The sequence below is a fragment of the Crocuta crocuta genome, unplaced genomic scaffold, assembly GCF_008692635.1.
Source record: "Crocuta crocuta isolate KB4526 unplaced genomic scaffold, BGI_CrCroc_1.0 scaffold197, whole genome shotgun sequence".
NCBI classification, from domain to species: Eukaryota; Metazoa; Chordata; class Mammalia; order Carnivora; family Hyaenidae; genus Crocuta; species Crocuta crocuta.
The window spans coordinates 6115844-6143163 of NW_027532002.1; the positions used below are offsets into that span (position 1 = coordinate 6115844).

The following is a 27320-nucleotide window of genomic DNA, read 5'->3' on the forward strand; positions in this document are numbered from 1 at the left end:
GCTACTGGAACTAGATCAGACTCTACATAATGACCTTTCATTTCAAGTGTGAAATTCAGAGGCATTGTAGCCTGTCTGGGCCAGCCCCAGAGACTGCTCTGTGGGCAAATTGCTGATGAGCAAGTTCGAGGCTCCGAATGGCTCAGGCTCATCTTGGAAAAGTACTCCCTGCTGTCAAAAATGATTTGCAGCAGCTATATGAGAGAGAGAATATTATTTATGAAGAGAGAATATCAGAGGGAAGTATTGTAAGGGAAAATCAACAAGCGTTACATATTCTGCAACAAGCATATTGCAGTAAGGGGGGGAGACCCAGAGTCCTCTAAATGTCTTGTGTGCCTTTTTCTGTCCTCCTTAAGCCAGTGCCCCTACCTCTCTCTTTCTCTCACTCTGGCTATTTGCCTAGGGATTCTCCCGATTTAACCAGCCTTCCATCTTTTTAACATTTATGTATTTTTGAGAGAGTGAGAAACAGAGCAGAAGCTGGGGGTGGAGTGGGGGGGCAGAGAGAATCCAAAACAGGCTCCAGACTCTGGGCTGTCAGCACAGAGCCCGATGCAGGGCTTGAACTCTCAGACACGGAGATCATGACCTGAGTCGAAGTCGGCTGCTCAATCGACTGGGCCACCCCGGGGCCCCTAACTAGCCTTCCATCTTATCTCAGAACAGATATAGCACATAGAAGACACCTGGCTAGGACTGCTTCCTCCTAAAGTCATATCACTTGATATCCCTGGTGTCTTTAAGCCTCTAAGGTCCACTAGGAATTGAGTCACTGGTCTCCTTGCAGAATGATAGTTCCTGGAGCTTGATCTCTCTCTGCACTGATTCTGTTTGCAAATTGGGAACCTAAAACTTCCCTGCAAAAAAATGGTGCCTTTTCTACCTTATACAATTGGGTCCATTCATTCGTTTATTCATTCTTTCACTCACTCAGTTATTTAATTATTTAGCAACTCCTTGCTGAGTGCCTACTCAATAATGAGCATGTACTAAGTGTTGGCAATAAAGATGAATGTTGTGGTGTTAAGAAGTAGCAAAATGGCCTGCTGGCCCAAACTAAGCTCTCTATAAATATATGCTGGATGAGTAATGATTCTTGCCCTCTGTGGGCATCTAGTCTAGAAGGGGAAGGAAGCATGTCCACAAATAATCAAAATGGTTTTAGTGCAAAAGTAATCCATCAAGAATTATAAGTATTGAAGACTGTATCTCATTAGAAGTTAGGGATGGTTGGTATAGGAGGCAACATTAGTTTGACCTAAAGAACAATAAGAGTCTTCCAGGAAAGTAGAAAACGTCTTTTCAAGCAGGATGAAACTATGTGCAAAGCTTTTTTTTTTAAGTTTATTTATTTTGGGGGGGGGGTGAGAAAGAGAGAGAGAGAGAGCCCAGCACAGAGCCCATTGGAGAGCCCAAAACCGCGAACTGTGAGATCGTGACCTCAGTTGAAGCCAAGAGTTGGATGCTTAACCCACTGTGCCACCCAGGTGCCCCAGGGCTTATTTTTAGCAGGATTCTTTCATTCCAGTCCAATCCTACTTTGCTTATGTAAATATTAACCAATATTTTGCTGGGTTTCAGTCATTAGAGTTTATTTTTGCTTTTGTTCCCTAGGTAGTGATAGCTTGGCAAGTAACATTCAAAACAGTTCTACAAAAGGGATTAATTTTGACAGAGTGGATGAAATTAATTCAAGGGAAAAAAAGGATGTATCCTAATTTTCTTCCAGAGAAATATCTTAATTTCTGAGCCAGATGGAGGATATTCTTCTTTAAAATGGTCTCCCTGTCACTTCCAAACCTTCCTGACACCTGGCTGAAAACCCAGGAAACACCCCTGTTCTGTGCCACACCACTGTAACTTGCTCACTTTGGAGAACATCAGATATCGAACACACTAAACCAGATTGGCAGAACTTGCAACAGCCAAATGAAGCAAATCTAACTTGTCATTATCAATTCATTAGTGATTATATATATTGAAAAACTCTTAATTGCATGACAGGTTGGAAAATCGTATTACACCAGGGAGTAGAATTTGCTAAGCCAACAGATTCCTCCAAATGGGAATTTAGGAAGAACTCTAATTTGCAGCAGGAAACATGAGTCAATACTGACACTTAATAAAATGTTTTAATGAGTAAGCTCAAGCATTTTTGTTTCAAGAAGCTACCGGCCTAACAAGATCTGCCACTGTTACCAATAGTCATTAGGTACATTTCCATGAAGTTGTCTAACCTGTTTTATTAAGCCTGTAAACTTCCTTGACAATCTTAAAGGAACTAAGAAGGAACAAAGTTAAGATGGGTAGGAAATAGAGCCAAGGAACCAAATCCTTTTCCAGTTTGATAATTCTGGACTCTATCACTTTCACTCTCAGCCTTGCAGTCAAATTCTTATTTGCACCAGCTCACAACCATTATTGAATTTAATAGAAGTTGATGGCTGATGGCTATTTTTACACATAACCCTGCAGTTTCTGGTTATCAGGTACCTAGCCAACAAAGCCATGCAACATTTCAAGAGGTCAATCCGTGATAAAAGGTTATCACCCAAGCCAGGCAGTGGGAAACCATAATGGTACAAGGATTTAGAATCCTCCCTTTCTAGCTAAGCCACCATTCCTTGTCTGCCATTTCTTAGATAATTTAAGGTATCGTTTAATATGATTCTTCAAGAACTGAACATTCATTCTAAACAAATCCGCATTAGCCTATCAATACAGAGCAGCATTTTCCACACTGAGTAATATGCTTTCCACATCAAAGGGGTATATGAACATAAAGGCTTGGGAAAGTCATGACAAACAGCTCACCAGTTCTCTTCACTACAGGCATTCTCTAGTTCCTTCAGGTGGTAATAGATATGGCGAATCTCTAAGAGGAAATACAGAACATACTGTTTTCCAGCTCATTTGACTACAGAGCTGTTGTTGGATTGAAGACCATCTAGTGGGGCAGATGTCTCCCAAGAACCATACCTTGAGAAATACTGCTGTTCAAGTAGAATTGTTATTCTTGCACATCCCCCTATTTTTTTTTTTAATGTTTTCTTTATTTCTAGGACAGAGAGAGAGACAGCATGAGCAGGGGAGGGTCAGAGAGAGAGGGAGTCACAGACTGAAACAGGCTCCAGGCTCTGAGCTGGCAGTCAGCACAGAGCCCAACGCAGGGCTCGAACCCACAAACAGTGAGATCATGACCTAAGCGAAAGTCAGATGCTTAACCGACTAAGCCACCCAGGCGCCCCGCACATCCCCCTATTGTTAATGGAGCATCGAACACTGTAAGGACACAGCCAGGGAAGGAGCAGCACATTAGTAATGATCAATTTTCTCTTCCCACAACATCCACCAAACACCTACCAGAACCACAGGTTCTGCTATCATCCCTTGACAAAGAGTAAGGGCATCATATTCCTCCAGCATAGTGTATATGAGAATGGGAGTGACCAGTCGGGAAGATATGTCCAATCGGTAAAACTCCTCACCCTCACTTCAAATGAGAAGAACTTGATACCCAAGTTAACCACCAACATCCTGCTGTTATTACACTACTAATGAGAAACCCTAGGAAATAAAGGGTTTTTGGCTTTTTTTATTATTAAGGTGAAATTCACATAACCTGAAATTAACCACCTCAAAGCAAACAACCAAGTGTCATGTAGTATATTCACAATGTTGTGCAACTACCTCCTTTTTCGAGTTCCAAGAGGTTTTCATCACCCCCCCAAAATAAAACCCTGTACCCATTAAGTAGTTACTCCACCTCCCCCAGCCCCTGGTAGCCACCAGTCAATTTTCTGTTTCTATAGGTTTATCAGTTCTGGATATTTCCTATAGATGGAGTCATACTATCTGTGACCTTTTATGTCTGACTTCTTTCAGTTACCATAATGGTTTTTTTTTTTTTTTTTTTTTTAGGTTTATCCATGTTGTAGTGTGTATCAGTACTTTATTCCTTTTTATGGCTGAATAATATTCCATTGTATGGATAGCCTACCTTTTATTTATCCATTCATCAGCTGATGGACTTGGGTTATTTCTACTTTTAGCTGTGTGAATAATTCTGCTTTGAATATTCACACATAAGTATTTGTTTGAGTACCTGTTTTCAGTTTGTTTGGGTATGTAAGAGTATAATTGTTGGCTCATGGAAATAAAATTCTAAAGTATATGAATGCTAATAAAAGTCAGATGATCTGCCTAGCTTGAGATAGTTTTTAAGGCACCTAAAAAAGATGCGTATAAAATGCACTACCCTCAGGAAGCTTAGAGAATGACTTACTGAAGCAAGTTTCTTCTCCACACACAAAACATACCTATTTCTCCCATGAATGACTGTCATTTCCAGCAAGCCATCTGAGTTTTTGTTACTCAGCTATCTAGGGTTTCTGTTGTCTTCTCAGCCAATAAGCATTTAACAAAGACAATAAGTAGAGATGCCTTTTGGGAGCTCTATTATTGGGATGTGTTGTATTCGTGTGAAAGCAGAAAATAATGAAGAAGAAAAAAGGTTGACACCAGCACTAGATCAGCTATTCTGGAAAGATTTCCAAACACCCAGAGTTGTTTTATAGTCAAGTAAAACGCTTCATTGGAGTGTATGCCTCTGAGAAGGGTTAATTGTTGATTAAATATTGTTGAATAGACTGAAAACATGAAATCCAAGCACATTAATTAAGCAGAGAATTTAAGCACAGTTCTCACTTTCCATAAATGTTTCCAAATGATTAAACCAGGCCTCATTCCAAAGCCATGCTTCCTATGGGGACATTGAGAAAACCTTAGCTCTTCTAATTATTATACACGATAGTTAGAATTTACTGAGTTTAAATTTCTAGGAGAAAAGAATGAGGTCTATCACCAGGGAAACATTGGGATTCTCACTTAAGTAAATCTACATTCTAAGGTGTTATTGCTTTTATTACTGCTATTATTGGCAGTAGAAACATGCAGCGATAGTCTTCCTTTACATTTTAATTTCAGTTGAACTTAAGCTGTTAGAAATAACAGAGACGTATAAAATGAAGAGATGAATATATTATGATGCAGTTTGTCAGACTTTAACATGAATGGTAGTAAATCTTGGAATTGGTACGTCTCAATCTAATGTAGCTATGGTAAATGACGTGGAGATAGCTGAATTGCTGTATTTCCAGAAGCTTCTGGAAGTGCCTTAAGGTTGGCAGTAGGATGTAGTAGGTCATTGTCCTAGATTATATGTGTGGCCTTCTCCTAAAACAGACTGGGGAAACATTCAGGGTGTTGTGTCTACTGGCACCTCGCAGAGCAAAGAGGGTACATCCCAATAGACCCATTGAGATTCTGCATCTGCGGGCCTCTCACAATGGGGTTGTAATCTTCCACAGACCAAGACTGTCCTACTCTGGCCTGATTATCTGATGTGTTGAAAGGCAGACCTACTTGGGAATTTGTTTGCTGCATCTGTTTTTATTTTGAACAGTTAATTTAGTCATCACCCTTCTTCCTACCCTCCTGACACTAAATCCCTAGATACGGACTTAAAATTCCATAGGATATGAATTTAATAATGTATCTTTAAATAATAAAAGTAATACAAGAATACATGCTCAGACATGCAAAAAATACTGAAGAATACAGAATGACAACAGTGAAAGCTTTTTGTCCAGCCTTCTCTTCCATTTCTCACCCTTTCAACTCCATTTCCCTTCCCACAGGTAAGCACTGTTAGCAGTTTGGTGTGTGTGTGTTTCCAAAGTGTATGGTCATAGCTATAAATACATATAAATATAGAGATAACAAAGGAGACCATTTACTAAGCACTAACAAAAAACTGTATTGGAACTAGTTTTCAGGGCTAATCTCAAAATGAGAATACAGATTTCTGTCAAACATCTTGAGAAATTACTGCCTTCCAGAATTTTACTCTTTTTATCCTCCAGAACATTTCTGGTTTAATATATTCTGGCATGCTTCCCAGTCATGTGGCCATAAGCTAGGAGGAGATATAAATACCACTATGGCTAATAAAATGTATGCAGAATCTTGTATGCTAAAGCATCAGTACAAATTTTTAAATCTTAAATCAGAGGTAAAGGACAAGTGCCATCCAGTAAGTCAAGAAAAGCTGGAAAAAAAATCATAGAGAAAAAAGGCTTTGGGAGCCTGTGTGAAGGAAGGCTAAGGGAGATTTTGACTTTGGCTCAATTAATCAGCATATATTTATTATTCATCTATGCTGTGGTAGTAAGCACTGTAGGTGTACAGAAATATAAGGTGTGGTCCCTGCCTCCAAAGGGTTTACCATAAGCTGAGAAATCAGACTGGTAATGCAGAATGGAATCAGGTAACAAAAAGCTTGCACAAGAGCTTGGACTTGATAAAGTAATAGACAACAGACAACCTCACAAGGTTTCTACACAAAGGAGTGATATGATAAAAAGCAGATTAAAAGAATAGGTGATCACTCCTTTCTACCCTTTCATTTCCATTCTGTAATCACTGCCCTAACTCTGACTTTTATGACCTATCCTATTGCCATGAACTTGTGTCCAGCACTCAGCCATCTCCCTGTCCTACTGCCTCCCAGGCCATCCTCCACACAGCCACAAAAACGAGTTCCCAAAGGCACAGAAGGGCCCCTCTCTACTCAAAAGCCAAAAACGTCTCCGCTTTGACCACCAAATAGTCTGAGCTTTAGTGCCAAATTCAAGACCCTCCCATAAATTATGCTAGTCTCCTTCCAGACTTATCTCCCACTCCCTAATGTGAACCTATTGTTGCTCTACTGAAATTGAACAACTTCTCATTCTCCAAACCCTTTCCGTGCTGCCCTCATGAGATCCCCACCCTTACCCCATCTCCAGAGAAAAGCAGAGTCAGGGAAACAGCTAGGCAGCTGTGGCCGTAATCCAGGTGTGAGATGATGCCACCAGGGAGAGGGTGGCAAGTGTGAGAATGCAGAGGACGGCTGATGGCAGCAGATCTTACTGACTGATAGGATATAGGATTTGAAAGAAAGCGATGAGTCAAAGGTAACTCATTTCAGGTTTTAGGCAGCAAATACAATTTCTCTCTCCGTAACTGCTATTCCACATTCTTGCAGTTGGAGGTTCATATTTATCTAATACTGCCTGCATAGCCAGGGACCACATATGATTAATGGTTTCTCTATACTTTAGGTCACTAATATATATTTAAAATAATACAGGTGTAGCAAAATACTTTGGGAGCTAGAAATCTTCAAGATACACTCTAAAAAATTGTTGTGGGGGGGCGCGCCTGGGTGGCTCAGTTGATTAAGCATCCGACTCTTGATTTCAGCTCAGGTCATGATTCCAGGGTCATGGGATGGAGCCCCATGTCAGGCTCCACACTGAGCACAGAGCCTGCGTGGGATTCTCTCTTTCCCTCTGCCCCTCTCTCCCGATCTCGTGCTCTCTCTCCATAAAATAAAATAAAAATTGTGGTGGGATTAAATATGCTGTATTCCCCATAACCTATTTAATTTACCATTTAATTACCGTTGTGGAGAATAAGGCTTATGAGACTATCTTGGAAAAAACAAAGTGAGAAATTCAGCTGGGTCCGATAATAGCTAGAGCTTGACATTTCAGTGAACTCAGGACTTGAATTTCTCTAGCTCCATCTTCTTAGGTGTGGTCTGCTTTCTTTTCTGTCACTCAGGTCACTTTCCTCCTCTTCCCATTCCATCGGTGCAAACATGGCTAACACCAGCTCAGAGCATCACAAACTACAGTCTCAGTGCCCAGCGAGTAACCTAACTTTCCCAGACTCAAGTTCAAATTCTCAGGAAGGAAAACTAGAATTAGCAGGAAAATCACATCCCTGTGATCTCTGATCAGTGCTTCCTTCTAGAAGGAAACTCTACTAAGGAGACAGACTAGAATTAGAAAGTTGTTTGGTAGGCATGGAATCACCCCTCCCATCTTCAGCAGGTCCAGTCTTCTCTACCATAAATAGGACCCTAAATCAGTCCTATTCTCTCTCGCTCCACTCCCACTACCCTAGTCCAAGGCCACCATCCACTCTTGTCAAAACTTCTGCAGCAGCTTCTTTATGTGTCTTTATCCCCTTAGAAATCAATTCTCCACTCAGCATCTGGGAATTATCCTATTGAAAAGTAAGTCAGATCATATCTCTGCCCAAACACCCTAGTAGCTTTTCATTTCTTAGAATAAAATCCAGATTCCTTAACATGGCCTTCGAGCTGTTGCATGAGCTGGCCCATGCCTGTCTCTCAGCCTCATCTCCTGTCATTCCTCCTCTTATTCCTTCCTCTTTAACCACCTGACCTGTAGTTCCTAAAACATGATAAACTTATGTCTGGAGCCTTCTCATGTGTATTTATTTTGAAGAAAATGCATTGATCAGTGAACACATGAATCTGGTTTATTTGTTACAGCTTCTCATTGTATATCAACTAATTGGCATTATGATGTATACATCTATCTCTTATAAGTCTAGTTAGTGTATCTGCTCGCAGAGCCAAGACTGAATTTTCCAATCCACAGAGCTAAGAAACAGATTCATGAGAATTAATTCTCTCTGTCCCACTATGGTACTACTGCCCTGAATGGCTTTGCCTAAGTAGCCAGCTTGGCCTTGCTCAAGGGACACATAGCCTTCTTACTATACAACTCTTCAAATGTGCCATAATGTGCAAATGTTTTACCTTGAAGTGTTCTTTTTAAAATGATAATGGTAAGAGTGCCTGGGTGACTCAGTCAGTTGAGTGTCTGACTTGAGGTCATGATCCCAGGATCATGGGATCTAGCTCCAGGTCAGACTCAATACTGAGAGTGGAGCCTGATTAAAATTCTCTTTCTCTTTCCCTCTGCCCCTCTCTCCTACTCATGTTCTCTCTCTAAAATAAATAAGTACATAAGTAAATAAATAAAATGATAGGGGCACCTGGGTGGCAGAGTCAGTTGGGCGTCCAACTCTTGATTTAGGCTCAGGTCATGACCTTGCGGTCATGAGATCGAGCCCCGCATTGTGTGGAGCCTGCTTGAGATTCTCTCTTCTTCTCTCTCTGCCCCTCCCCTGCTCACACTCACGATTTCTCTTTCAAAAATAAATAAATAAAATGATAATGCTAAAATCAGTTATTCAAAGCGGGTGAGCAAGTTCATCTACCAAGGTATGAAAACAAAATTCTATTTTGTAAGCTAAAATATTATAATTTTGATTCACCGTATTTTACTCTATTTAGTATATGTGCTTATATCCTAATATAAGAAGCTACCTTTACTCTGACACTAGACCCCAGACTCAGACAGTCATCATGTCTCATAAGAGGTGCGGTATCCTGGAGGAGGGGTGGAGGTGTCTTCCCAAGGAAGGGGTGATGGTGGCACTGGCCCTCGTTCATTCTTTCACTTTCTGTGTCATGTGACTTACTGCAACTCACTGGTGTTTGCTTAAGTGGATTCACGGAGAACTAACTAATTCTCACAAAAAACGGTATCTGTAAAAAACTGGACTAAAGCCCTTACTAAAATTGCAAGCGCAAGTAAAATAGAAAGGTACCAAGCTCACGTTTCTGATTTCTGGTATAAGCTCTTTATCACCTACATTATAGTGTAAAAATAATGATCTAATAAGATCTGACGTCAGCCAAAAAATGGAAATTTGCAAGACGACTCTTTGAAATACGGATTTCTATCCACTATGATTTATAATTAATTTGACCCTAAATGTATGTTTTGCATTAACATGACAGTTAAATAGCTATTTTTTTCTAATAGTTTATTGTCAAATTAGTTTCCACATAACACTCAGTGCTCATCCCCACAAGTGCCCTCCTCCATNAATAGCTATTTTTAAAGTGTCATTTTGTGGGTAGTACACTATATACATTGTCTGTGGGTGTTTATAATACAATTAAAAAATCTTAATACAATAAAATCTTAATAATACAATAAAAAACTTTAAAGACCACTAGACTGAATAATGGCACTTGGAAGAAAGTTGACCTCATTCACTCATTATCAAATGACTGAAAGCTAGAATTATTATTTCATAATATCTTTATAGATAAGGTAGAGATTGTGCTTGAAAGTAAGTTATTAATCGCCAGTTTTTTCTAGACCACCGGGGCTTTTCAGTTTGAGAAATTTGGGAAGAAGTACCCAGTAATGACTCTAGAATCAGAGTGCTTGGCTGTTAAACTATGTGCTAGTCATTGCTAGTTACAGCCTGGGGGAAGTTAGTTAACCTACCTCAGCTTCCTCAACTATAGAATCAGAATAATATTAGCACTTTTTGCATAGGATTATTTTTAGGATTAAATCAGTTAATATATATGAGTTTAGGTTGGTGCCTGGCATTTAATAAGTGCTCAATGAATGTTAATGAATAGTGTTAACCAAGCTTTGATTAAGTTTGGAAAAACAAAAAACCCTTGCTATCTACCGCCTTAGCCAACAGGGGTCAGTACACAGCAATCTACATGGGAAAGCTAAATAAAATGCTTAATGGGCGTAAGAAAAGATTTTTCAGTGCTTGAGGAAACATCGATGCTTCTGAAAATTTTTGTAAAAGGGTATTAAAAATTGGCAACCACAAAATTAAGCAACTAGTGAGAAATAGAGGGTGAGAAAAAACTCAAAGACCTTAAAGATAATTAAATAATACATATATTTAGACTGTCTAAAAGCAATTTAAAACACAGAAGGACATCATAAGTGGGAATGCTCCAAAGTAGAGGCCTTGAGAATTCTGATGAATAATGCACCATCTTGCCAGCAAGAGCAACTTGCTCACTGAAGTTACCAAGTATGCATTTCAAGTTCTACCTTGATGTTTGGGGGATGGGAGAGGGGATCAACCTTGTGATTTTCCCATTATATAACAACAATGTTACTGCTTATTGAGTGCTCACTATCTGCCCAGTGCTTTACGAATATCACCATTTTTGAGGGCACCTGGGTGACTTAGTCGATTGAGCGACTGACTTCGGCTAAGGTCATAATCTCATGGTTTGTGAGTTCGAGCCCCGCATAGGGTTCCCTACTGTCAGCACAGAGCCTGCTTCGGACCTTCCGTTCTCCTCTCTATCTGTCCCTCCCTCACACCTGCTCGTGCTCTCTTTCTCAAAAATAAATTAAAAATTAATAAAAAATACAGATATCACCATTTTTCTTTGTTTACTTTTTGACATGAAAATGTTCAAATATATAGAAAAGACAATAAGAAAATGAACATCCATAATTGAACACTTAACACTTTCCATATTCCAACTTTTCTAAATTATTTAAAAATAGATAGCAAATATTTTACACCTAAGTACATTAGTATGTATATCTAAAAATAGAGCTATCTTTCCATATAACACAAGGCTATTATCATACCTAACAAAAAAAGCAATCGTTTATACCATCTCATCCCCTACTTTGTATTCAGATTTCTTAATTGTCTCCAAAATATCTTTTATATCTGGTTTACTGAACCAGAATCAAGGACAAGACATTGCATGTAGTTATCATGTCTCTTAGTTTCTTCAACCTCCATCCGGCTGCTTTTTTTCTTTCTTTCTTTTTCTTTTTTCTTTTTTTAATTACACCAGCTTAATTTAAGAGACAGCCATTTGTTCATTTGCTCTGCAGGATGTCCCACCATTTGCTTAGGATTTTTCTGATTGTTTCCTCTTGGTGTCATTTCTGTTCTTCTATCCTTGTAGTTCCTGCTTATGCTTGATTATACAGAAGTGAAAGAGTTTGGGAAACAATACTTCACAGACCATACTGGTGCTTCATATTTATTCATATCAGGAGAGACATACTGTCAGGTTGGTACACTATTAGTGATTATAAGATTGATCTAGGTTACGGTGGGAGGGACCAGATTTCTTCATTGTCATTATGTTTTTCTTCTGACTACAGCGAGTAATCCTGGGGCGATAACTTGGTCCTATGTGAATATTCTGTTCGCTATTACCCTTTCACCAAATGGTTTCATTGATGATCCTGGCATAAATCAGTTATTTCATTAGGGGCTACAAAATGGTGATTTTCTCATTCTGTCATTCATTTTACATTATTTAGCTGGCATACTTTTGTAAAGAGAACTGTTTCCTCATTAACTGGAACTATTTGGTTACCCCTGAAATATAGCTGCAAGCAGAAGGGTAGAATAAATTTTTTTTTTTAAATGTTTTATTTATTTCTAGGAGAGAGAGAGAGAGAGACAGCATGAGCAGGGGAGGGTCAGAGAGAGAGACACAGACTCTGAAACAGGCTCCAGGCTCTGAGCTGGCAGTCAGCACAGAGCCCAACGCGGGGCTCGAACCCACGAACCGCGAGATCATGACCTAAGCGAAAGTCGGACGCTTAACCGACTAAGCCACCCAGGCGCCCCAGGGTAGAATAAATGTATTTAATTGGTTTTCTTAAGTTACCACTTTTCAGAGTAAAGAGTTGCTGTAATAGTCACAATGGCAAATGAGGTTTTTAAAAACTGTTTTTTATATTTGGTTTACTCTTTTTTACATCTGACATTTTCAGTCCATTGCAGTCATTATTTTTGGGACTCAGATTGTTCTACTTTTGGCCAGTGGGCATTCCTTCAAGCTGGCTCCAATATCCTTCGAAAAGGACTTCATTTTTCTGGGATAATTCCAGACTTTCTGTCACAAGATGTTCCAAGCGCTCCGATTCATTCCCAGCTTTTGACCTGGCAGAAACCATTTCTCCAACGATCCCTGGTACGTTTTAGTGAAGAGTGGTATTTAGAAATCAAAATCTGGGTACCAAGGATAGCCATTGCCCTGAGTTCAAACTAATATTTTCATTTCAAAGTTTAAGGATGTAACGTTTTATTTCGTTCTTATACTTTTATATCTTATTTTACACCTAGTTTTTGCACCTAATAGCGTTAACAAAACTTTTTTTTTTTTTTTTTAATTTCTAGGAGAGAGAGAGACAGCATGAGCAGGGGAGGGCCAGAGAGAAAGGGAGACACAGACTCTGAACTAGGCTCCAGGCTCTGAGCTGGCAGTCAGCACAGAGCCGGACGCGGGGAGCCCATGAACCCCGAGATCATGACCTGAGCGAAAGTCGGACGCTTAACCGACTAAGCCACCCAGGCGCCCCCAAAACTATTCTTAAAGTACTTAAACCAACTCTGTGAGATTGGGGATCATAAGTTATATAACCATGATCCTAATTTATATTAAAATCCCTATTTTAAAAGGAGCAAACAGATGAGAGATGCCCAAGCTCATGTGGCCAGTAAACGGCAGCATCGGGATTTGAACCCGACTCGCTACTGCCGTCGGGGAAAGGAGTCCCAGACTTGCGGAGGGGCTTCTCCACGCAGATGATCAGGGCTGGGGCAGTCGGACCCAGCCTATGGAGGGGACAGACCCGTGGTGACCGACTGCTCCAAACCCGCAGGGCGGGGCGGGAGAGAGCTGCCAGGGGAAGGAACCGTTTGGGGGTGCGGCCACGGCAGCTGTTTCGCTTCAGGGGTGCCCAGTGCTCTCTAAAAAGCACCCACAGCCAAGAAACCACACTTATGCCACCTGAAGCTGAAAACACAAGCCCAGGACGCTGGCGACGCGAACCCCGCACCTAACGCACCGGACCTGACCCACCTCCGCGTAGCGCCCGCCCACTCACCAATCAGAGGGATTCTGATCGGATCCCCAGAGCACAGGGGCGGGACAACAGAGGATCATGTCCAATGAGGAATCGGTTCCCTGTCGCCTCAGGACTGAGTACTTCAGAATCCTAACTGGAGAATGGAGAGGAGGCGGTGGGCTTGGCCAATCAGAGGGAGTGACTCAACATTTGTGACCGATAGCCAATCAGAAGAGCGGTGGCATCCGACTTTCCGGGCCCACGCTTCCCGCCTTTCCCCTAACTCAAGAGTCGCCGGCACGCTGGCCACTGAAGTTGGGGCGCTCCCAGACCTCTCCTCACAGTCTTACCGCCGACACCGCTGCTGTGCAGGTGTCCGGGTGGAACATGGCGAACTCGGGCTGTGAGGACCTGCGGGACCAGGAGGGGGAGAGTTTTCTGTACTTCGCCTACGGTAGCAATCTGCTGACCGAGCGGATCCACCTCCGAAACCCGTCGGCCGCGTTCTGCTGCGTGGCTCGCCTGCAGGTCAGTGCTCCCCGCGGCCCCTGCGGACGAGGGGGCAGGATTTCGAGAGGTCGCTTTCTCAGGGCCGGGAAGACACCTCTTGCTGATGAGAGTACGTCCGAGCTCTCTTCGCCGTCCTGGGTTCTGCGCGCCTGGGTCCCCTAGAGTCCCCTCCTGACTTTCCCCCTAGGCTGCCCGTTCTGCCCAGGTCCGGCCGCCCCTCTCGTGCCCCCCGCCCCCGCCGAAGGGCCACGCTCACAGGATCCATTCGCTTGCTTGGTGCCTCTGAGGCGCCTTCCCCGACCCCAAGGCCGGAAATCAGTTGCTTTCCGTTCCCTCCCGCACCTTTGCTGCAGGACTTGTCACCTGCTGTTTGTAAAACTCCAGTCACCGGCCTTTCGCTCCTGATCCGAGAGGTCCTGAAAGCTGGCACCGTGTCTCATCCGTAGTGAGCGCTGAGCCCAGCCGAGTCCAGTGTCTGGATGCACCATAACCCACCTGGGTAAAAATCACTGCTCTGCGCCATAGTCCGTTGGTTCATTTGGGATAGTCTTCCCTGCAGATAAAAAGGTGATTGAGTAAACACAAGCAAAAAAACCAAAGCCCTGTGCGAAACCTTTTGACAATGTTGAGTTAGACAAGCATGGTCTCTGGTGTTGTCAGGGTTCTTAGTTGCAAGCAACAGAAAGTGGCTGATTTAAGCAGAAAAAGAATGCGTTGAAAAGCTGTCGGAGGGCTCGCGGAATGACCAGGAAGGTAGGACTACAGAGCTGATCGCACAGGCAGGCATAGGGGCGCCTGGCTGACTCAGTAGGTGGAGCATGCAACTCTTGGTCCTAGGCTGACGAGTTCGAGCCCCGTTTTGGGTTGCGGAGCCTACTTAGAAGCCCACGCGCACGCGCACACGCACACGCACGCACACACAGGCCTAAATTTAGGAAGGCATAGCGACCACAACACAGTATCACAGACAGAACCAGCCCGGGAGGCCGCCCGTGCACCACTGCTGAGTGTGGTAAACGTGGACGCTGCAACGTGCATCACCCACACTATCTGCTCTTGGCCTTGCCTGGGCTGCCGTCACCACACCCCTGCAGTTCCTGAAACCTAGATGTGGCCGTCACCTCCAAGGTGTCGTGTCCACAGTCCTTGGGCACTAGCTCCAGCTTCTGATTCAAAGCCCCGGATGGGTGTCCCACTGGCTTACTCTTGGCCATGTGCCCATGCCCTGACTACAGGCGAAGCTGGGAGAACCAACTTTTGGCCTTGAAGCTTCAAAAATGGGAGGTGGGCTATAGAACTTTCTACCCACCTCCCCCACCCCCAGACTCATAAGGTAGGAAATTGCCCAAATGTGGAAAAGAAGTTCAGATACTTATAGTTGGGACAAATGGAAGAGCTATCAGGCAAATGATTATTCAGTTACAGATATGGTGAGTTTAAAAAGGAGACATGTTGTACCTCCTTCTCAGTTTTGCTGTGAACCTAAAACTGATCTTTTTAAAAAATGAAGCCTTTAAAAAAAAAGAAAAAGGGAGATGTTAGGTGCTATGGGAGTGTATGACTTGGGGTCCTGACCCAAGAGCTCAGTAAAGCTCTTCCTGAAAATATGACTTTGAAGCTGAGACCTGGATGATTGGGCAGGGAGAGGCAAAGAAAATAGAAGGAACAGCATGTACAAATGTCCTCAGGAAAGAAGAAGGTAGATCTTCCCAGCCGCTATGGCTGGAGTTTAGTGTGCGAGGAAGATAGAGAATGATGGCTAGAGAGGAAGGGCCACATGTTACAGCACCACAGAAGACTTTGGTTTTTATCTTGAGAGCTATGAAAAGCCCTATTGCAGAATTTCAGCAAATGAGAGATCAGATTCACAACTTTGAAAGCTCATTCTGGTTACTACGGAAAATGGACTGGAAGGGAGGACAACAGTGAATGCGGGAAGCCCAGTTAGAAAGATTTTGAAGCAATTTATGAAAAAGGTGATGTCGGGGCGCCTGGGTGGCTTAGTCGGTTAAGCGTCCGACTTTCGCTTAGGTCATGATCTCGCGGTTAGTGGGTTTGAGCCCCGCGTCGGGCTCTGTGCCGACTGCCAGCTCAGAGCCTGGAGCCTGTTTCAGATACTGTATCTCCCTCTCTCTCTCTGACCCTTCCCTACTCATGCTGTCTCTCACTCAGGAATAAATAAAACATTAAAAAAAAAATTTAAAAAGAAAAAGGTGATGGCACCTTGAACTGGAGCGGTAGCAGTAGAGGGTAGATGGGTTTGGGAGATATTTAGGAAATAACAGTGTTAAGCTTTGGTGACTGATTGTGAAGGGAGGAGGAGGTAACAGGGGTGACCGAGGTTTTTGGTGCAATAGGATGGATGATGGTGATGTTTGTTAAGAGAAGAGGCACATCAGTTTGGGAAGGAAAGTTAAGCTCGGTTTGAACATACTGAGTTTGAGATGCTTCTTATACAGCCAAATGAGCAGAAAAATATTAGTGAGCATTTATTAAGTATTCACTGCCTGGTCGGCCCTGTTCTAAGTACTTTTGAAGTTTAGAAGAGAGATCTGGGCTGGATTAAAAGAATTGGAATGCTGGATGGTATTTGAAGTCATTGGAGGTGATGGACCATCTTGAGCAAATTGTTAATAAACAGAGAAAGGGGCCTAAACTGAGCCTCAGAAACTCTATCATCTAAAGACCAGGAGGAGGACTTAGCAAAGGGAATTGAGATCAGGGAACAGTCTGAAGTCAGGAAGAGGCAGATCAAGATGGGGTGGTTAACTATGTCAGAAGCCGCAGAAAAGTGGAGCAGTAGGAGAAATGAAGATTGTCTATTGGATCTAGTAATAGACAGCCAGGACCTAGTGTGGTTGTAACTTGTCATCAGCTCTCCTAAAGTCCTGCCAGGGCTGCCTGCTCCTAGAATATCCAGTACACCAGCTGAAGGTGCTCAAACCAGCCTTCTTCCTGAGGGGCTGACATGTTTAAGAAAATAAAGGTGACAGAGATAAATTATTAACCTTAGATTTAGTATCTAGTGCAACTTTTTTTAATATTAAGGAAACTAAGCTCTGGAAAGATGGGAGGAAATTTTCCTACACCACAAACAGCCAAGGAAGGGTTTTTTATTTTCCCCAGGATTATCTCCTCTGATTATGCATCCCTAAGAGGGAAGAAGCAAAACTAGAAACCTGGCTCCATTATTTATTAGTTGTGAGACCTTGGACAAGTTGTTTGATAAACTATACTTTTTCTTGCCGTTAAGTGAGTACGATAAAGTTGTTGGCAGGATAAAAATGAGAGCCCGTGTAAAGCTCATAGCACAGTGTATATAGTATATAATCTAGTAATGTTCTAGTGTTAGCTGCTGTTATGATTATTATAGATATAATAATATAATTCATGTATGTTCGATTAATAAGTATATAAATCACCCTCAAAGGCCTACTCCTTGAGGGTAAAAGTACTGATATATGCTGTTAGGGTACTCTCTACATACATAAAAGAGGAGAAAAGGTTATAACCCCTGCATAGCTACCCATCTTCAACAATTATGTGTACTATGGTTGCCTCTAAGTTAAAATCTATGTGTATGTAGGCAGACTGGGAAGTACTTTTCAAAAATGAAAGTAGTTGTATTAAGGCATTGGGAATTCGGGGTTTTTTAAACCTTTAACCCTGTTTATGGTAAGATATGTATACATAATATATTCAGCATATGTTTTATTTTTAAAGAAGAGTATGAAAAAATAAAGTCCTTGAGATCTGGGTCCTTGTTTATCTTTGTATTTTTTACAGTTTCTTATGCAGAGAAGGAACTCAAATTTTATTTTTTAATTGCATGGAGTTCAAGGTAAATTTTTTTTTATTTTGAGAAGGGATATTTTGGTTCAAGTGGATATTGATCATATCTTTTTTATTTCCTTTGTAGGATTTTAAGCTTGACTTTGGCAATTCCCAAGGCAAAACAAGTGAAACTTGGCATGGAGGTATAGCCACCATTTTTCAAAGTCCTGGCGATGAAGTATGGGGAGTAGTATGGAAAATGAACAAAAGCAATTTAAGTTCTCTGGATGAGTAGGTGGCTTCTAATTATAAGTTAAATAATAACTAATTCAGAAAGTGGATCATATGCAAAGATATATAAATGTGTGTTGGTTTTTCAAACCATGTACTACATTCTTTACACTTTAAAGTTAACATAAAAGGTATACATTTCCTAAAAAGAAAAGCCTAGGCGTGCAATTCTTGATCTTAGGGTTGTGAGTTCAAGCACCAAGTTGGGCACAGAGTTTGCATTTAAAAAAAAAATCCTAGAAGGGTCACACTTTTTCTTTTTAAGTAGGCTTCATGCCCAATATAGAGCCCAATGCGGGGCTTGAACTAACGACGCTGAGATCAAGACCTGAGCTTAAATCATGAGTTGGACACTTAACCAACTAAGCCATCCTGATTGAGATTTGGGGAGGATGTTTATAATCTCTTCTGTAAAAAATGGAAGTCCTTATTATTGTTCTTTTTGTCTTTTATTAAAAAATCTCTTTGTAGTTTCATGTTGTGAAAAGGCACAAAGATATTTGTAATTATTGTATCTTTTTATTGGTTTCAAAGTAGTTCCATTTTTATTAGAGTCAGTTTTTCTTTTGTTTTTTGTGTGTTTTGTTTTGTTTTAGAGTCAGTTTTTAAAAAACAGTTCTTTAAGGTGGCAATTGTATCAGTAAACAAGTAATAATAATTAAAAACTCTGACAACATATTAGAAATGCTTTGATACATTTTTATACCTAGAACCCTCAAGAGTTGTATTGTAGAGCATTTATACAAAGAAAGCTGGCAGAATAGAGTAGGACTTGATAAGAACAGGTTATCTGACATGCTTCATACTTTATGTCACTGGTGAGTAAGAGTGAACCATTCTCTCTACTTAACTTCTCTCTGGGCAGATATTCTCTTGCTGCGAGAACACAGATGTTTTTTTGTAGCCTAGAGAACAATGTTTGGGGGGGTATAAAGATTGAAGTAACTACATTCAAGCATGTTTTCAGATAGAATAAATATAGAGATCTGTTAGAAGTATACCAATTAATAGTAAGTCTGAGGCTTTCTAATTGAAATGCTAAGTTTACTTTTGATGTGGTAATATTTATAATACATTCTACTCTATCCTCAAATACATAGGGAGGACATATATTCATAGACAGTTAAATTTTTAATTCAGTAAACTAACTTGGCTAACTTACATATGGTTAAAATTTGGCTGTTCGGGTTTTCAGGCAAGAAGGAGTTAAAAGTGGAACATATGTCCCAATAGAAGTTAATGTTTATACTCAAGAAGGAAAAGGAATAACTTGCCGAAGTTATCAGATGAGAAATTATGAGAGTGCGCCCCCGTCTCCCCAGTATAAAAAGGTAAGCTACTAACAAAGACTTTCAGCAATTCCGTTTTAATTTTCACTGAGCTAATCTAAAAAATATGGTTTTTTTTTTAAAATATTTTTATTTATTTCTAGGAGAGAGAGAGACAGCGTGAGCAGGGGAGGGTCAGAGAGAGAGGGAGTCACAGACTGAACCAGGCTCCAGGCTCTGAGCTGGCAGTCAGCACAGAGCCCGACGCGGGGCTCGAACCCACGAACCGCGAGATCATGACCCAAGCAAAAGTCGGACGCTCAACCGACTAAGCCACCCAGGCGCCCCCCAAAAATATCTTGTTTTAAAAAGACTTTGTGTGTGTTAAATTCTACATGAACACTTTTTTTTTTTTTTTTTTAATTTTTAATGTTTATTTATTTCTGAAGAAGAGAGAGAGAGAGTGTGAGTCGGGGAGGGACTAGGAGAAAGGGAGACACAGAATCCGAAGCAGGCCTCAGGCTCTGAGCTATCAGCATAGAGCCTGATGCAGGACTTGAACTCACAAGATGTGAAATCATGACCTGAGCCGATGTCAGACACACAATCAACTGAGCCACCCAGGCACCCCATGAACACTTCATTTTAATCGAAATGTTTTTAATGCAAATATGGCATTTACCTAACATGCAAATTGAAAACTGTTCAGATTTATTTGTAATGTTACAACCATGTTCTTAAAACATATTTATTTTAAAAAAAACTTTTAGAAACATACATGAGCCATAATTCTAGACATGTATTTTCTTTCCGAAAGTAGAAAATAACACATATATGTGTATTTTTAGATTCATTCTATACATAGACTTTTGTAATCAGTTTTTTCTTCTACAAAACAGTATTTCATAGCACCAAGATTTGTTTTTATGGAGAAAAAAATATATTTCCTACTGCTGAAATGTTTCCACCCGTGGATGGAGGGAAATAAGTCACACTGTGTTTCAAAATCAGAGAAACCACTCCCACAGCATAGAAAATGAATGTGCGATAGAAACTCCCACCATCCCTTTTTAGAAACCCAGACTTAGGTACTATTGGAAGGCCCAATCAGGACATAGCACCTGGAATGGATGACTCAGTTCCTGGGCCTAATCTGGAATTGTCTAGTATGGAGCCTAGGTAAGTTAGCTTCGTATGGATCTGGGAAGTAACACTGAACATAGTTGCCATTTATTCCCTTGTGTAATTCAGAGGTAGAGTAGACTCTAGGATTAAACTAAAACTGCTCCCTATAAACATAAATTTAAAAAAAAAAATTTTTTTATTGTTTATTTCTTTTTGAGAGAGAGATAGCAGGAGCAGGGGAGGGGCAGAGAGAGAGGGAGACACAGAATCTGAAACAGGCTCCAGGCTCTGAGCTGTCAGCACAGAGCCTGATGTGGGGCTTGAACTCACTAACCGTGAGATCATGACCTGAGCCAAAGTTGGATACTTAACCGACTGAACCACCCAGATGCCCCAAACTATAAATTTTTTTGAAGAATGGTGTTTTTTCTTAACAGATCATGCCAATTTTATACAATATTTTTTTGTCTTAACATAAAAAATATTTTAAATTAGTTGGAATAACTAGAATCAAAAACACAAGAAATAACCAATGTTAGTGAGGATATGGAGAAAAAGGAACCCTGATGCACTGCTGGTGGGATTGCAAACTTGTGCAGTGACTGTGGAAACCAGTATGGAGATTCCTCAAAAAATTAAAAATAGAACCATCATATGATCCAGTAATTTCACTACTGGGTATTTACCCAAAGAAAATGAAAACAATCATTTGAAAAGATATATGCACCCCTATGTTTATCACAGCATCATTTACAGTAGCCAAATTATGGATGCTATCCAAGTGTCCATGAGTAGTCAATAATTATGGATAATTAAGACGAGGGGTGTGTGTGTGTGTGTGTGTGTGTGTGTGTGTTCACTATATATATAGTATATATACTACATCACTATATATATATGTACACATATATATATATTACTCAGCCATAAAAAAGAATGAGATTTTGGAACAACATGGATTGACCTAGGGTTTAATGGTAAGTGAAATAAATCAGAGAGAAAGAGAAATATCATAGGATTTCATTCATATGTGGAATTTATGAAGCAAAACAAATGAACAAACAGAAAATACCCAGACTCTTAAACACAGAGAACAAACTGGTGCTTGCCAGATGGAGGTGGGGGAGGTGATGGGTGAAATAGGTGAAGGGAATTAAGAACACACTTATCATGATGAGCACTGAGTAATGTAAAGAACTGTTGAATCATTATATTGTGTATCTGAAACTCATATAGCACTGTACGTTAATTATACTTTAGTTTGTAAAAATATTTTAAATCCTGTTATTGAGTAAAATTAATACTCCATGAAGATGTGTCACGTGGCTCTGAAAACTTCCAGCACATTCACACTCACTTTGAGAGGAATGACTCTGTCTCTGTCTTTTGTCCTATAATTATTCTAGGGTTACCTGAAAGCTAATATTTCATACTTGATACTACACATGAAGCTATGGTATATTAAATTATGTTCGTAACTAAAAGGCTGTTTGCTGTTTTTTAGGTCATTTGCCTAGGTGCAAAAGAAAATGGTTTACCGCTGGAGTATCAAAAGAAGTTAAATGCAATAGAACCAAATGACTACAAAGGAGAAGTCTCAGAAGAAATTGAAGACATTATCAAAACGGGAGAAAAAAAACTCACTAGAACATAATAGAATATATCTATGGATATTTTCTGTATGTGCTAATATATTTTTAACGTTTAGAACAGGGAACTGAGGTATCTCTGTGTTTAATATATTTTCAACAGTGCTCTGAAGGGATATCTTACTAAGGTGATTCCTTGTTTTTAGACTATAAAAAGAAACTAGGTTAGGGATTAGATGATAGGAAAGGGGTCCATCAGGCACTGAAATGCATGATAAACGGATGTAGGTACTCCTTCTGTGAACACTTAAAGTTATTTTCTGGATTTGAGTGTATCCTTGCTCTGTGACAAAGGAGAGATTTGCAACTTAATGATCGTGCTGGTGAATTGCTCTGCTCTGGGATTTTTTTATCAGCTTAATAGGAGCAAACAAACTGCAGAGACAGCTGATAATAATTTTTTTAAATTTAAAAATGGCATACTGTTCTTAGAGAAATAAATATATTTGTGCTTTCACCTGTATTCCCTACTAAAGTACTGTATTTCACTTTGTTGTTAGAAACTGATATCATCACACATACTGGGTCTGGTGTGGGCTCTACACAGTCTATACTAGAGGATTATTGCATAGACTCTAGAACCAGACAGCGTAGGACCAATTAACAGTTCCACCATGTTCTAGCTGGGAGACTGGGTTTTTTTTTTACGTTGTGCCTCAGTTTCCTCATCTATAGAGTAAGGGCAGGTGGAACACATGTGTCTTAGGATTGTTTTGAAAAGTAAATATATGTAATGAGCTTAGAACAGAGCCTGATATATAATAAGTATTAGAAATCACTAATGTTCTTATTAAAGAATTAAGTTTATACAGAGCCATCCTTGGAACAGTATTTTAAAGTAGAAGAGTCAAGATTATGAGAGAAAACGTTTTATGGAAGCTCCAATTTGACTCTAGGCTTCTTAAATTTATTTACTGAGCAGATGGAGGAAAGAAGAGTCATGAATAAAACAGCACTGGTTATCACAAAACCAGATCTCTGGAATGTAGTGAGCTGGACTTTTGAAACAGGTTCTTGGAATGAAGTGAGCTAGCTGCAGGAATGTAAAATAAAGATTTGGTTTGTTCTCTTGGATAAAATAACCAAAGAACTTGTCAGCTACAGTTGCTGTAGTGGAACTGAACCATAGACTTCAGGTTAGATCATGTTTTATAGCTCTTACACTCACTGTTTTCAATATTCTAGTTTTCTCCAGTTCTTAATTCCTCCCAAGAAGACCAAGTTTCTCAGTACCCAGAACTCAGCTATAGTAATATAGTGAGCAAGGCTTAGTTTTGATGTAAAAATAGAATATTACTTGAGTAATCTATCTCACCCGCTTAAAATGACAACTTTCATTATGGAATTTAAAACATGAACAATAAAAGCTTCATGTCTGGCCTTTTGACAAAAATCTGGTAATCATGAGGAATACTGCTTTTCCAGTCATTTTCAAGGTAGTAATATCAATTGTCATAAACAAGGTATTTACATTTCTACCAGTGATTTGTGACTCTCCAACTACAATACAAACAACTCCTGGATAAACTGTAACAGTGTTTGAAAAGCATTTCTGGGCTTGCAAGAAAATAAGGAAAATCTTCAAGGTATACTAATCCCTTTCCCACAAAAGGAAAGAAGATAAAACTGTTTTCTAGCTGACATCGTTGGGTAAAAATGCCAATAATAGCCCTGGAATTTGACTATTAACCCTTGAGCAATCCTGCTGCAGGACAGAAAAACAACCTGAGAATTCTGTATGCAACTAGGACACTTGCAGAGAACTAAAATGATCCCTAATTTGTAAGATTTATGACTCCCAGCAGAAGCAAATGCAAATCATCTCTGAAGAAACCAATTCTAATTTAGGTCCTCAGAATGGCCACCTAAAAAAATTTAAGATAAGGAAAATGATATAAATGAGAACAGAAAAAACATCTTGATCCCCAAGGTTTTGAGATACTGATCAAAAACAGTGTAAGTATATATAGAGACTGACTTCTGAAAAAATGGAGACCTACTCTTCCTTATTCTGTTAGTTAAGCATAACTAATAAAATAAGACTCTGAAAGAGGGAGAGAAAGACTAGCCAGGGACCTCAGGACCCGAGACAACATGGCACTGGACTTTCTCAGGCTTATAGATGAAGAAGCCAGCAATCTGAAAGGACCTACGAATTCAGACAAGCAAAACAAGAAAAACCTACTCTGTAGTCAAAGGGCTAGGAAATGGACAATCTAGCAAAACAAAGCTTTCAGAGAATACATGTTCTCCAGCCAAACACTACAAAGAAAAATTATGGATCCTCCCATGTCTACCCATGCCAGGAAAAGTCAAGAGGGGAGACTTCTACCCCCACTCCCTCTAGGTCACCCTAACATTGTCCCCTACCACACCACCAGGGTAGTGTCAGAAAGGGCTGAGTGGGAAGCCACCCAGCAATAATAGGCCCTCCCTCTTCCCCTACCCTCCATAGTGTCAGTGGAGACCATGCAGGGAGCATGGACTTCAACTGCCCATCTGGCAGTATCAAGCTGCCTCCCTCTCTCCTGGGATGGTGTCAGACGCCAAGTGGTAGGTCAGGACTTTCATCATCACCACCCAGTAGTAAAAATGCCACCCTTCCCTGTTACGTTAATGAAGGCCATATAGTGGGCAGTAAATAGGCATTCCTACTCCTAGGAGCTGGGAAGTTACCAGTGGGTACCAGTGGAGGAGTTGGAACTCCCACTTCCAGGCAGCAGTAACAAGGTACACCCTTGGGTAACAACAATAGCTAAGTGGCAACCTGAACTTCTACCTCCATTTAGCAATATCAAGCCAATGACCCTTGCCTTCTGCTGGAGTGGTTTCAGATTAAATTAGCTAAAGTAGATCTCAGTAAGATCTACAGGCTTATAATTTCCAGAATGACAAGGTTTTCACTGAAAACCACTCCTAAGAACCCGGAAGCTCTTAAACTAAATGAGAAAAGATCATCAGTAGATGCCAAAACAATTATGTTAGAGGAAAGAACTGGAAGATAGGACAATAGAAATTGCACCATCTAGCAGAGAAAAAAACAGACTAACAGCCTCAAGGACTCATGGAGCTATAACAGATGATCTAGCATTTGTGTCATGAGAGACTCAGAAGGAGAGGAGTAAAAAAGAAAAAGGATAGGAGAACGGGCAGACTGAATAGTACCCACAGAAATAATGTCTTACATGTACCAAATTTGGCAAAAGACANAAGACTCAGAAGGAGAGGAGTAAAAAAGAGAAAAAGGATAGGAGAACGGGCAGACTGAATAGTACCCACAGAAATAATGTCTTACATGTACCAAATTTGGCAAAAGACATAAACCTATAGAAGCCATGACAGTTTCATGTAGTTTAACCTAACTTCCCTAACTCTCAAATTTGTAGGTAGAATTAGCAATAGTGTACATAAAATGCCCAGCACAATGTCTGATATACAGCCGTTGCTTACTANCATTTGTGTCATGAGAGACTCAGAAGGAGAGGAGTAAAAAAGAAAAAGGATAGGAGAACGGGCAGACTGAATAGTACCCACAGAAATAATGTCTTACATGTACCAAATTTGGCAAAAGACATAAACCTATACATTTAAGAAGCTGAGTGAAGCCGTGACAGTTTCATGTAGTTTAACCTAACTTCCCTAACTCTCAAATTTGTAGGTAGAATTAGCAATAGTGTACATAAAATGCCCAGCACAATGTCTGATATACAGCCGTTGCTTACTAAGCAATAGTTAACATTAGAAGGAGGTGGAGGAGGAGCTGAATGAACCCCAACAAGCCCAAAGAAATCCACACCAGACACTTGATAGTCAAACTTGTAAAAACTAACTACAAAAATTCTGGAGGGCAGCGATTGAGAGATGACGCCTCACCTACAGAAGAAACAATTCAAATGACACCAGATTTCTCATCAGAAACCATGAAAGCCAAAAGGAAGTAGCACATTTTTCAAGTGCTAAAAGAAAAGTGTCAAATCAGAATCCGGTGAAAATAGCTTGTGTGAGTAAAGGAGAAAATTAAGACACTCTCAGATGAAGGAAAACTAGAAATATTGTTGCTAGCAGACCGACCCTACAAGAATAGCTGAAGGAGGTTTTCTAAGGAGAAAGGAAGAAATTTTAAAAAGGAACTGGAACATGAGAAAGGATAAAAAACATGGTAAGCAAAAATATGAGTAAATACAATAGACTTCTCTTGAGTTTCTGAAATAATGGTTGAAGCGAAAATTTTAATGTTGTGGTTCTAAATATATATAGAAGTAATAATATAATAAGTAGAAGTAATATTTAAAAAAAGAGGAAAGTAAAGTAAGGTTTCTACTGGTAAAATGACACCAGTAGACTGAAAAATTATATATATTATATATACACATATATAAATATAAAATTATATATATATACACATATATACATATATCTACACATATATATAGTAATAGCTAGAGAAACAGCTAAAACAAGTTATACAAACTAATATACCAAAAACACTATAAATAAATAAAAATGGAATTCATTGGGGTGCTTGGGTGACACAGTCCGTTAAGTGTCTGACTTGATCTTGGCTCAGGTCATGATCTCATGGTTCAGGAGTTCAACCCCCACATCAAGCTCTGGGCTGATGGCGTGGAGCCTGGTTGGGATTCTATCTCTCCTCTCTGCCCCTTCCCTGCTTGTGTGCATATACTCTGTGTGTGTGTGTGTCTCTCTCTCAAAATTAAATATTAAAAAAAATTTTTAATAGAATTCAAAAAAATGTTCCAGCAACCTACATAAAGTCATATAAAAGAAAAGAGAAATGAAAACCAAATATAAAACAAAAAAAATGGCACACTTAAACTCCAACATACCAATAATTAAATTCAATAAATCTCAATACACCAATTAAAACACAGAAATTGGCAGAGCGGATTAAAAATATGACCCAACCTTATGCTGTCTACAAGAAACTCACTTCAAGTGTAACAATATAAGCAGTTTGAAAGTAAAGGGTTGAAAGATATATATGCTATAAACATTAATCAAAGGAAAGAATGTGTGGCTATATTAATATCAATATGTAAATATATCAATATATAAATATTAATATTTTTAATTTTAAAAAGTAGATTTTGAAG

The 27320-nt window shown here is 40.0% G+C and overlaps 1 protein-coding gene across 2 annotated transcripts in view; it reads left to right on the forward strand.

Annotated features, from left to right (window-relative positions):
• The window catches only part of GGCT (gamma-glutamylcyclotransferase), a 69948-nt gene extending 47279 nt beyond the window's left edge, over positions 1-22669 (forward strand). Inside the window, exons 3-6 of one of the 2 annotated variants that reach the window (XM_077775384.1) lie at positions 11690-11797; positions 18019-18164; positions 19360-19495; positions 22062-22669. In XM_077775384.1, coding sequence (XP_077631510.1) covers positions 11699-11797; positions 18019-18164; positions 19360-19495; positions 22062-22211 — 531 coding nt within the window. In that variant the 5' untranslated portion in view covers positions 11690-11698 and the 3' untranslated portion in view covers positions 22212-22669. Of the gene's footprint in view, positions 1-11689; positions 11798-12961; positions 14118-18018; positions 18165-19359; positions 19496-22061 lie in introns of those variants that run through there. The other variant, XM_077775383.1, reaches the window with a different exon arrangement.
• Positions 22670-27320: the final 4651 nt, after the last annotated feature.